The 12,626-nt window shown below is 36.7% G+C and overlaps 2 protein-coding genes across 3 annotated transcripts; both read left to right on the top strand.

The window, feature by feature from the left end:
• The first annotated feature begins 44 nt into the window (after positions 1 to 44).
• Positions 45 to 5,890, top strand: LOC143210124 (phosphotriesterase-related protein). The gene is made up of 7 exons (XM_076426677.1): positions 45 to 507; positions 1,218 to 1,377; positions 3,482 to 3,672; positions 3,786 to 3,944; positions 4,011 to 4,175; positions 4,794 to 5,011; positions 5,169 to 5,890. The coding sequence occupies exons 1-7, from the start codon at positions 477 to 479 to the stop codon at positions 5,298 to 5,300; spliced, it is 1,056 nt and encodes a 351-aa protein (XP_076282792.1). The 5' UTR covers positions 45 to 476; the 3' UTR covers positions 5,301 to 5,890.
• Positions 5,891 to 6,085: 195 nt separating this feature from the next.
• On the top strand, positions 6,086 to 11,714 carry LOC143210127 (ras-related protein Rab-38-like). 2 transcript variants are annotated; one of them, XM_076426681.1, is made up of 7 exons: positions 6,086 to 6,799; positions 7,481 to 7,630; positions 8,353 to 8,385; positions 8,867 to 8,963; positions 9,291 to 9,347; positions 10,564 to 10,808; positions 11,574 to 11,714. In XM_076426681.1, exons 1-7 carry the CDS (start codon positions 6,757 to 6,759, stop codon positions 11,696 to 11,698), a joined length of 750 nt encoding a protein of 249 aa, XP_076282796.1. In that variant the 5' UTR covers positions 6,086 to 6,756; the 3' UTR covers positions 11,699 to 11,714. The 2 variants fall into 2 exon arrangements, with proteins under 2 accessions (XP_076282796.1, XP_076282798.1); XM_076426683.1 differs by lacking the exon at positions 6,086 to 6,799 and adding an exon at positions 6,825 to 7,165.
• The last annotated feature ends 912 nt before the right edge of the window (positions 11,715 to 12,626 follow it).

Raw genomic sequence — 12,626 nt, 5'->3', positions numbered from 1 at the left:
AAGATCCATCAAGAACAATATATCAATAAATATAACTGACGAGGATTGGTAGCGAAACAATAATAAAACAATAAATTGCGATGACTTGTCTGATTTCTGTTTTCCGAATTGGAGCTAAGACAACCCGAAAAAAACGATAATCCTTTTCCGTGATAATCAGTCTTTCTTACAAAAAATGGAAAATTGAGACTTTTTCAAATACAGCACAATTCTTAGCTAAAAATGAATCAAAGAAACGTGAAGAAGTAGAATCGAACGACGACTGATATTACGCGAACTTTTCGTCGAGGTCGCGCAACTGTTTATTTCGTCCCGGCGATTGGAGAAAATACTATCTTGAACAACCAACGAAAACGGTGTATCGTGTGTAAACAAAATCTTTGGGTTTTTATTATGTAACGTTCTCCCGACGCTTCACTCTACGGCCGGTCGAGCCAGAGGAAGGAATTATAATTGCGCATCCACTCAAGCGGAAAATGGCGAACGCAAACAGCTACGTACAAACTGGTGAGAACAAGAAATTGCGATTCTGAGTTTCAAAAAGCTAGTATTAATTGTTTGAAATTACTGGAAAATTTTCTTAGTTGATTGAATTTTGATATTACTCAAATTGTGTTGCAATTCGACTGCGGATTTTAAACCTCAGCACTCGATTATTGGTAACTCTGAGAGGTGCCACTAAAAATTGCTGTACTATTATTCAAAATATTGTTCAGATTATTAAATATGTCGGTATCTAATCAGTAGACTGCGGAGCTTTATGCATTTATGGCTTCTGAAAATTTTCAAAAATGTCAGAAAATAATATTTTATTTGGTTCCCCCTTCTTAAAAATCGCCTCGAAAAATTGCAAATTACATTTTATTAAATATATTGGTATATTGTATGAGGTATTATACCAATTTCATATCCATGAAATTTTAAAAATCATAGAGAATGGAAATGTTCTAGCTAGGAAGAAATGTTTAATTTTCGAGTTAAAGTAGCTCCGAGTGCAAAGGGTTAAACATTCGATGGAAGATGCAAACCGACAGCGTATAACTAACGCGTTGATTAATTAGAAGTAATCGAATAAAATTATTTCATTAAATCTAATCAATTTATATTAGTTTAACACAAACGTTTTCCCATTTGGATTGTGTTTTTACAAATTAAGCTTGTAAATCTTCACGAACATTTTCATCTATATTTATGGCGAGTCATTTGCATGCTCGCAGTTCTCGGAGAAAAAAATGCGAACGAGCTTGGCAGGATTCTTACCCACGAGCATCTGTCATTGTCGTTCGATGCGTTTTACGTTCCGCCTCCGCATCATCTGAAGCGATTCTTCGGTGACAACATCGAGATACAAAATCTTGGTTTTTTAAGACAATATCCGTGAGTGTAATAAATCTTACCTTATTCTTCTGTTGTTATCCCTAATCAGTAGACAGCGGATCTTTATGGAAAATCAAAATTCTTTACCTGGATTGCAACAAACTCGAGTGAAATAAAAATATTAAATATGTCGGTATCTATATCACTTACTAAACATTTAAGTATTTTATCAGGTATTATATCAATTTCATAACTGTAAAATGAAAAAAATTATATATAATGGAAGTATTCTAGGTCTGAAGAAATGTTTAATTTTCTTGCAAATAAAAATGGCTGTACCATTATTGAAAATATTGTTTACATTATTAAATATGTCGGTATCTAATCAATTACTAAACATTTTAGTATTGTATGAGGTATTACATCAATTTCACAGCCATACAATTAAAATAATCATATAGAATGAAATTATTCTAGCTAGGAAGAAATGTTTAATTTTCTAGCAAATAAAAATGGCTGTGCCATTTAATCAAGATAATCTTTAGATTATGAAATATGGTGGTCGCGGAAGAAATATGTTTAATTTCCGAGTTAAAGTAGCTCCGACTGCAAATGGTTAATAGATTGAAAATAACATAACAATATTTTGAAATTCTTCTAATGTTTTTACTGTTTTAAATTATATCTACCCATTTTTGCCATAAATGCATTATAAAATCCGCTGTCTACTAATCAGTGTGATGAATGTAACGAATCTAATGAAATTTCTATATATATACAGGGTCTGGCCGGACGTGTGGTACAAGTGGGTACAACCGAGTGATACTACATATAAAAATAAGTCGAGAAAAAGGAATAACATTTTTTCGTTTGACGCTTCGTTTTGTCTAGGTCGCGTGTTTTAGTACTTTAGTATATGCACAAAGTAGAATTGGCTGATCATGATCAGACCCAATAGCACGTGCATTCGCTGCATTTTTAAACTCGATCTTCTCGAAAACGAGTGGTCAAACAAAAAAATGTTATTCCTTTTTTTCGACTTATTTCTACATGTAGTATCACCCCCTGCTCGGTTGTACCACCCGTCCGGCCACACCTTGTATATACCCACGGGGTAATCTGAATATCGGCGAGGTATTCCTATTAATCCTAAAAAATGTAGGGGGAAAAAGGTTATAAATATTATAATAAATTGAATGTTTAGTAATTTTTTATTTAGTGTAAAACTGGGTTATCAATGGATTAATCTAGCAATAATAGCAAAAACTGCTTCTATAGATAAAACATAGTGAAAGTGTCCAATTACATAATAAGTATCATGAAGTACTGTTAGGAGCAAAACTGATCACACACACTTTAAGTCAGAGTAACTTTTTTATGAATGGGCCAAACGACTTCAATTTCTCTGCAAGGCTAGAAGAATTAGTTTAGTAAATGACGTCTGAAAAATATGTTAAAAAATGCATTCGGATGGAATTGTGAAAAAATTTATAACTTTTTTAGCTGAGCCAATAACGAAAATTTAATAGATTTTGGTCAACTCGTATAAATTATATACGCTCCGAAAATTTCATTCAAATTGGTTAATTGGTTTACGAGTTATAAACGATCAAAAGTGATAAAAATTCCGAAAATCTTGAAAAATTGCAATTTTTACCACTTTTGATCGTTTATAACTCGTAAACCAATTAACCAATTTCAATGAAATTTTCAGAACGTATATAATTCATACGAGTTCACAAAACACATCTTTGACATTTTCGTTATTGGCCCAGCTAAAAAAGTCGTAAAAATCAATTTTTACTATTGTTTTTCACAATTCCGATCAAATGCATATTTTCAACATATTTATTAGACGCCACTTACTAAACTAATTCATCATCTAGCTTTACAGAGAAATTGAAGTCGTTTGGTCCATTCATAAAAAAGTTCTTCTGATTTAAAGTGTGTGTGATCAGTTTCGTTCCAAACTGTATAATATCGATAAAGGAGGTATTTTTCGCGATCGTACTTTTTTGAAAAATGGTAATTAATTTTTGTATAATATCGATTGAAGAATTTGATAGTATAATTCCTGTTAATCCTCCTATAGTAAACAGAAAGATAAATCGAAGAGATCAAATAATAGAAGGGTAAAATAAATTTTTTAACTGTTTATTTGCAGTTACAGCAGCAGGTATAATCTAAACTTCAACGACGGGGACACGATAAACGCCGTGTCCGAAGATGTAAAATTGTACCGTGAATTTGGCGGTGGTACCATCGTGGAGAACAGCAACCATGGTCTAAAGCGGGACATTGAATTGATGAGAAGAGTCAGCCGAGAAACTGGAGTGAATATTATTGCTGGGACAGGTACCAATTTCAATTTCAATGGATACATGATCGTCGTCAGACTGTAGAATATATATTCTCCTTTCGTGTAGCCATTTCCAATTGTTCGATTACTCATTATATATTTGAATAAGGTTATTATGTTGCTGCCACTCAGAGTGAAAGAAATCTCTGTCTATCCAAAGAAGAAATGTATGATACGATGCTGAAAGAGATGACCATTGGTTGCGAGGACTGCCGTGATGTGAAAACAGGTTTCATCGGAGAAGTGGGAAGTGCCTGGCCAATCGAAGGTACACACACTTTGTTACTTCTGCTCGGTAATAATTAATGATCCTAATATCGATTTCTTTGAATAGACTTCGAGAAACGGGCGATACAATCGACCGGGGAACTCCAGGCGCAATTAAAGTGTCCCGTCAGTTTCCATCCTGGACGAAATCCTGAAGCGCCTTTCGAAATAATGAGGCTCTATCAGGAAGCTGGCGGCGACAGTGGGAAAGCCATTCTCTCTCACCTGGATCGTACGTTTCAATTATTATCGGATCACCTATCTCACTGGATTACGTAAATTTTCAACACCATCGCTACCGCCAATCTGCCTAGAAACCGTTCTTCGTAAACCGTGCTAGATTATCTTGCATTCTATTCAGCATTGTCTAATTCAGCGCTGTCTATCTCATTCAAAGTACAGTCTGCTGCACTACTTGTAACTTGGAACAAGTGGAACAAGGATTACAGTATTTATACCCAGATAGCACCTGGACATCCTATGGACGTCCGGTGCTATCTGGATAACTTAATTATGGCTGTGCCACTTAAATTAGAATTTCCTATGCTCAATACTTGTTCTCTCTTATCAATGCTCGATTTCGTTAAATTACACGTTATCTTTTATCTCTTGAAGCATTGTGTACAGTTGCAACGACTTTCTGATCCGTGTTTTCGCGCGATAGCTTATGTTTGAAAGTGAAGATAATGTTTTTGATAAAAATGGAACAAGTGTATTTGTCATATTTGATCAACGATAAAACATTGGAGATATCTAACTATTCCGAATTGGCCGTTTCCATTTCAAGTATATACATTTGTAAATGAACAATTTATAATTGTTTGATTTACTTATACACATATCAATATAGGAACGCTGTCCGAAGAAAGGCTTCTGGAGTTTGCCGACGAGACGAACTGTTATTGCCAATTCGATTTGTTTGGAACGGAATGCTCTTTCTATCAGTTAAATCCGGCAGTGGATATGTTATCCGACGCGCAACGGATTGATCGCGTTAAGCTTCTTCGAAACGATCAGAAATTGCATCGTGTGCTTTTGAGCCACGATATTCACACCAAGCACAGATTAGTAAGTATTGCTTCATTAAGTCAATTCTATTTTTTACTGTAATATTTCTTGCATCGATTAGTTTCTGCGTTTAAATGTCCCGAAATCTAGCGAGGCTAGAGCATTTTTATTTGTAAAAAAGAATTTCATTTATCAATTTATTCTTTCTTAAAAATAGAGCAAGTTTGGCGGTCACGGATTCTCTCATATTCTGAACAACGTTCTGCCGAAGATGTCGCTGAAGGGCTTCACTCAAGACGAAATCGACACATTGACTATTCAAAATCCTAGAACCTGGTTGTCCTCTTAAACACATCCCAGATAGCACATTTTACGTCTATTTCAAGTCTGAAAGCCTTACGTTCTAAGAAGACGTCTTTAAGACCATAAACAGGGTGGTTTTTATATACCCATAATCTACAGTACATACTAGCATTGGTATTATTTGTTCGAGTTAGTGTATTTGCTTCAATTTCAACTTCACTTTCAATGTCAACCTCAATTTCAACTCTTCAACTTTGATTTTAACTTCAATTTTTCCATTTCAACTTTAATTTCAACATCAATTTTTCAATTTCAACTACAATTACAACTTCAACTTCAATTTTTATTATTTTTATATTATTTTAATTGCAATTGTTATTTTTATTACACTTTTTATGTTAATTCCATATGCGTTCTTCTGATAAAGCTAGGTTTAACTTTAAACTCTTTTTTGTCGGAATCTATTTTTATGGGAATGTAGAAGGGAAGACATTTATGGACCTTTAAGACTTCTTAGGGACGTCTTAAAGACCTCCCGGATGTCCAACTGCAGACGTCTTTAAACGTCTCTAAGACGTCTTTGTGCTATCTGGGATTACACTGCGATACATGTCGAAAAATTTTACAAACAGAATAAATTTCCTCGAGTAACAGGGCCTAGTCGTTTCTTTTAAATTCTTTTTAATGTTAAGGTATGGCAGCATGTAACTATCACAGCTCTATGAAAATATAGCTACACGCGCAGCTTCATGCTGCCGAATAATGCAAATTACGCCACGTAAACGTAAAAGTAGAACTTTTTAGGGAGACAACGGTCTAGATTGATTTTTTATCTAGCGCTTTTCACTACTGTAAAACCCCATCTTTGCATTATCGAGAAATGAGAAGGCGCATCCCGCACCCTTACAATTCTGGAAACGAGACTACCCCCTTAAAACAGAGCAATAACTTGTCCCAATTCCCAGAATCAGCCTGTACAGAGCGTTAAGTTGGTACTTTTACACACGAGTCGCCAAATGAGGATTCGTTCTGAGCCGAATTACGCGAACGTAACCGGATAGGAGAAGTAATATAACTATATCGTGCGCCTATATTACGATAGTCGCGTACCGAGAAGATAAACCCGACCGAATAACAGCAGTTATCGTCGACAACCTTGGCATTATACCGCGACGAAACAATGTAGAGGCGACATATCGCGCCGGAGTTTAATAGCTTTTCGGGCACACACTTGCGTTCGTCGGATGCTGATTAATCTCCGGCTAAACCGACGACCGGGTCCCATGGAACGATAAACTATCATGAAATATACATAGTGTCGAGGAAAGTAGCGTGAGCGGGAACTCTGGCCGATAACCGTAGTCGAAATTGATGTGATCTCTGGTGTTTACAGCGGTCACCGAACGATAGATAGCACCGCGATGACGATAGTTCGGGGGGCCAGGGAGGTATGAAGACGATCCTCGAGGTCGAGTCTCTCTTGTCACCCTCGGTTATTTGCAATGAGTCTGCCACCTAACGAGGAACGCGACGCTCGCGTCCAGGGTACGTACATTGTCAGTAAACAAATATTTGTGCTAACCGTATCTTCGGAGAAATAGTTTGCAAGTAGGGGGGCAGTAGTTTATAACAATACGCGTCTTTTCTAATATAGTTATTTAAAAATTGAACGTAGGTCTGGTTCAACAAACATATCAGTAGTGCATATTTATTTACACAAGCAATGGAGACGTTTGTATGTATACATATTTTGTATATGTATACTCGATAATGTTCTCTGACATTACCACTGAAATTCTTGTTTTCTCTAATCCTTGGAGATATCGGTTCAAATATGCAAATCTTTTATCGCGATTCGTTGATCGTTGATATTGTGCATCGTGCGTTCACGGCCATTTTCAATAAGAAGTCGTAAGTATTAGAGAAGATGAAAAGTTCTACAAGTGTTGCTTTGTGATTGCAGTAGTTTACTGTGTATTGTAATGTACAGGGTGATTCTGGGAAGTGGGACAAGCTACTGCTGTGTTACAAGTGAAAATATATAGAAGAGAATGATAGAGGATGCACCAATGCACCCGCCAGGTGCAATTGCACTTTGTTCTTTAATGCAACGCAATTGTTTTGTTAAATCAATCGATACCGTATAAATTATCCCAGTTCGCAGAATCAACCTGTAAAATAGGAGGTGCTCGATTTGAAGAGGAAGTTAAGGATATTCGATTGTAGATTTCATTCAGCTGGACCGCGGAAAGGAGAACGACAGGAATAGCGAAATGAACGGACGCAAGCCGCGGAGAGACTCTGATGTCCTCCTGTCCAAGTTCAGTCAGAAGGAGTTCCTCTTCAAGTTCCTCGTGATAGGCGACTATGGTGTCGGTGCGTCGCAGCTGTTTTATACCCCAATATTCGAAAATTCGCCACCGACTGCGTGCTATACCACTTCCGTTAGTATACATTCTGACAATACAAATCTACTAAATCCCATGGAACTTACGTGTTTTGCTTGTCTCGATTTCTTGGTGATCCAAAAGTGCACATATACAGGGCGCCTCAGCTGAAGGAGGCCACCTAAATATCTCCTTTTTAAATGGTATCGAAGGAGGAATATCATAGACGAACAATTCTTTTTTGTCCAGTTATTTTTTAACAGTTTTTTCAAGGTTATCGTTATTTTTTATCGGGAAAACTTATCTTTTTTTACTCCATCTCTCTTGTTAATGACTTAAGCATATTCAAATGTATTTTTTCAGCCGCTATAAGATGGAATAAAAAAAATTAGTTTTCCCTATAAAAGAATAACGATGACCTCGAAAAAACTATGAAAAAATAATCGGACAAAAGAAATTGTTCTTCTATGATATTCCTCCTTCGATACCATTTAAATTATGCCATAAATATTTTTTGTGCCATTAAAAATAAAGGAGATTTTTAGGTGGTCTTCTTCAGCTGAGATACCCTGTAGATCCGCCGTTTGACTATTGTCGGGATAAATACTCGTCTTTACTACGTTTCATAAACAAACGCGGGTGGTGATTGAATTTTACTTCGCACGACAAAGAAAGCGGCAGTCGTCATTTATTTCTTGATGTGTTTTTTAGGAAAAACTGCGCTTGTTAGGCGGTACACCGAAGGTAAAAACAAAATTATACATTTGCTATTATTATTACGATATATGGATGTTTGCGCGTTGGCTTTGTAGATAAACTAAAAATCTCAATTAATTCATGCGATTGTATATGTATATGTATATTAATATAAGATAGATGTTAATTAACATCGCGTGAATTAATTGGAATTTTATTCTGGAGGTAATTTAAATTTATCTTTGAGTTTTTATCTTCATATTTTCACACTTTATCAACGTTTAAAAATAGTGTAATAGTTTCGATCCATGCATGTCATTAAATTTCATGCTACACCTGCTATCAGCGTGATGGCGTGAATGTGAATAAACGTCTGACTATTTTTATTCTTGACCTAATTCGCTTGATCTCCTTTCAATCGAAAGATGAGAACCTGAAAACATCAAAAAAGAATATTATCGTCTTCTATTTTATTTCGTTCGGCGTGTCGTTTTTAATTAACCGCTCTTATTCGATTACTTTTTTATAGGAAAATTCACGTCGAACTACAAGATCACCATAGGAGCCGATTTCGCGATGAAATCTCTCGATTGGGATCCACGCACTAAAATAAATCTGCAATTATGGTAGGTGCACGGCAAACTGTTCTGTACAGTCGTTGAAATCGCTCAAAATTTCGCTAAATTTCGTTTATTTTATTCTTGAAGACTTTTTTAGATATTCATATCGAATAAAAATCTCAATAAATTTTTATCGAAGCATTTATTTTGTTATAAAAATGTCGCTTATTCACATAAAGTATATAATACAAATGCATAAAGTGCAAAAGTCCTTACACATGAAAACTATATGTACTATTCCTCGGAAATATTTTTCTGATATTCGGTATAATATTACAATTTTTAAGTGTACGGTGTAATTACTCTTGTACAAGTGATGATTTGAATTTTCAGGGACGTTGCCGGCCATGAAAGATTTGGATACATGACTAGAGTTTATTATAAATATGCGTAAGTGTTTTGTTCGTTTAAAGAAATATGGCGGTTAATACTGATTAAGGTTCAGAAGAATCGTTCTTTTTCTCAAATATCAAATAAAAGTATTTCGTATAGACTCACCCCGTTCATAAGTCACCGGACACTCATTCAAATTTGGATGTGGACCATTTTTTGATATTAAAGCACCAATATATTATGAAATAAAAATGGTACTTGCAATTAGCATTCGAATAATTTCGAATTACGAATGTAGTAATTTTGCATTCGAATATTATCGTATAATAGCTATACGTCTAATTAAAATAAAACAATAACATCCCAGTAAGCAAAATGCTCGATTTTGGACGGGTATCTGCGCGCGCATTAGTATCGCTTTCTGCGTTGTCCAAAATCGAGCAGATTCGGAGCATCCTCAGTTTCAAGCGTCATCTGACAGCATAATGCCCGCTATCTGCTCGCCAGGCTGTGCTCGAGACTGCCTGGCTGATTGGGATCAAGCTGGAAGCTTGTATTCTTTGATTACCATTTTGTTGAAGATAAGATAACACTTATACAGGGTGTGGCCGGACTGGTGGTACAACCGAGCAGGGGGTGATACTACATGTAAAAATAAAAAAAAAAGGAATAAACCTTTTTTCGTTTGACGCTTCGTTTTCGAGAATATCGAGTTTAAAATTCTGCCAGGTTCGCGTGCTTTAGTATAGCGCTCGGATTTACTTACTCGCGACGGCCGAGTTTCGATGGCTACGCCCTCTCGAACCTGCCGCGCGTCTCGCTCCCCGTGACGGCCCTAGTTCTCCTAGGCGTCACGAATAGCGAGTATGAAACGCGCCTGAGCAGCAGCAAACTAGAACCGCCACGGAGAGCGAGACGCGCAGCCGGGTCGAGGGGGCGTAGCCTTCGAAACTCGGCCGTTGCGAGTGAGTAAATCCGAGCGCTGCTTTAGTATATGCACAAAGTAGAATTGGTTGATCCAGGTCAGACACGTCAGACGATTCCTATGCCATAGCTCGCGTATTCGCTGCATTTTCAAACTCGAAAACGAAGCGTCAAACAAAAAAATGTTATTCCTTCTTTTTCGACTTAATTTTACATGTAGTATTACCCCCTGCTCGGTTGTACCACCCGTCCGGCCACACCCTGTATATATGTAAGTGTCCGATGATTTATGGACGGGAGTGTAAATAGTGTAACAATGTTTGTAACAATACATATATATTTTGTACAGAGTGGCAGCAGCTTTGGTATTTGACATATCGCGGATAGCGACGTTTCAGTCAATTAAGAAATGGCTGTCCGATCTAAGGGAGAAGGTGACGCTACCGGATGGTGCGAACATACCGGTAGTCCTGTTGGCGAACAAATGCGACATCCCCTATCCCGTAGTGCCGACAGAGCAAATCGCAAAATTTTGCAAGGAGAATAACATTGGTGCTTGGTACGTCACCTCCGCGAAAGAAAACACAAACGTTGGTGAGTAAAGAAACTTCCATCGTATAATGCCAAACACCGTCGTGAGTCGTTTTAACGCTTTACCTATTATTAAATTTGTTTTTTGTTGCTATACGTCAGGCATGTCCAGAAGTTGCTCGATCGGAGGCATTCTCAAGGAATACCCGTGGAATACCCCCACTTCTCCGGGCCGCGTGTCTCGCTCCCCTTGCCAGCCGTAGTTGCTCCGATCACTACGGCCGCCATGGGGAGCGAGACACGCGGGCGGGAGAAGTGGGGGTATGCCTTGAGAATTCCTCCGATCGAACAACTTCTGGACATGCCTGCTATACGTTGACATTCATCCTCAAAGGAGCAGTCTTTTAAAGTACAGTAGGACCTCGATTAATCGGATCCCGATTATAAACAAATATGCGTTTAAATATGATTATATGTATTATATGAAGGGGAAATTTTTAAAAATAAAAAATTTATTTTGGAATATAATGTAAATTTTAACTATGTCCCTCGGGTCTCGATTATCCGTCGGGCCTTAATTTGTCCGGGCTGTTTCGAGGTCCTACAGTAATTTGCAGTAGACAAAGTGTTAACAGTTTCAGTTGAAAGAGGAAAACAAAGTTACAGTCGTAGAAGACGACATTTTATAGATTACTTTCGAAAAAGTCGATCTTGGTAGTTTCTTTGTCGATGACATTTTCATGAAATTTCATTGTCACCGTTGATTTCATCATCGAAGGATGATTGAAATTATATATAATAGTAACGTTAAATATTACTTTTCTGCAGATGTGGCAATGCGTTATCTGGTGGAGAACGTTTTGAAAACAAAAATCGACGGAGGTGTACGCGACTCCGTTCGGTTACGAGATAGGCCTCCTATTCGAGAAAAAAGCGCATGCTGCAAGTCATGATCGGTATCAGTCATTTATCGTACGATACTTCAGATAGCTATCTTTATGCATACAGTTTTACTCATGAATCATATACGTTTCGATTGTACACGACCACTCGTAGTCTTCTATTTTTTAAACACGTAGCGTACGTGGTTTCATCAATGAAAAAAATGCGGAAACTATATTTATTTTTCATTGAACTTACAATATTACTTACTATAATTAATCGCATCATTGACTCGTCTTCCACGGAGATTACATAAAATCAAATTTTCGTTCGCAAGGTTTTTGCGGAGAAGAAGAAAGATAAAACGTGAACTATAGAAAAAGTATTTAATTCCGTACTTTTCCGATATACTTTTTACATCGTGTTCATTTTTAGATCGTCTAAGAAGAATAAATATAATTCTCCAATATAAAATTGCCTATATGTTTGACGACTATATTGTAATACATATTATATATACTTATGATTTAATTTTACATTATATCTAGAGATATTAACGAGTGCTTTTATGTACAAAATATATTTGTGTGTAACCTTTGGCAAAAGTTCGACACTTGCGTCTCGAGGATTAAATATGGCGTTCGCCGTGGACCTATCAACATTTCGCTTATCGATCGACGAATAACTTATTTTACTCTCTATTGTACAATACTAATGCCATTTATACGACCACTAGATATGAGAACAGCACTGCTCTATCGTTCTTTTCTTCATAAAATTTTCAATGTTTGCAATGGCATCACTCGGTCGTACACCGAGCAAATCTTAACAGTTATAAAACTGGCAGTAATTTCATCGAAAGAAGAACAAACCGAGATTTGCAGGCTCAGTTTCTGAAAGACTTTCAAATCTGCAGTAGACTCCCGTGTAACGCGACTAGAAACTTGTTTAAAAAGATTGTATACATATGTATTGTATGAAACAACTTTTTTCATCGCG

This window comes from Lasioglossum baleicum, chromosome 6 (assembly GCF_051020765.1).
Source record: "Lasioglossum baleicum chromosome 6, iyLasBale1, whole genome shotgun sequence".
Taxonomy (NCBI): Eukaryota; Metazoa; Arthropoda; class Insecta; order Hymenoptera; family Halictidae; genus Lasioglossum; species Lasioglossum baleicum.
The sequence above is the reverse complement of the archived record's forward strand: the minus strand, read 5'-3'. Positions and strand labels throughout refer to the sequence as shown.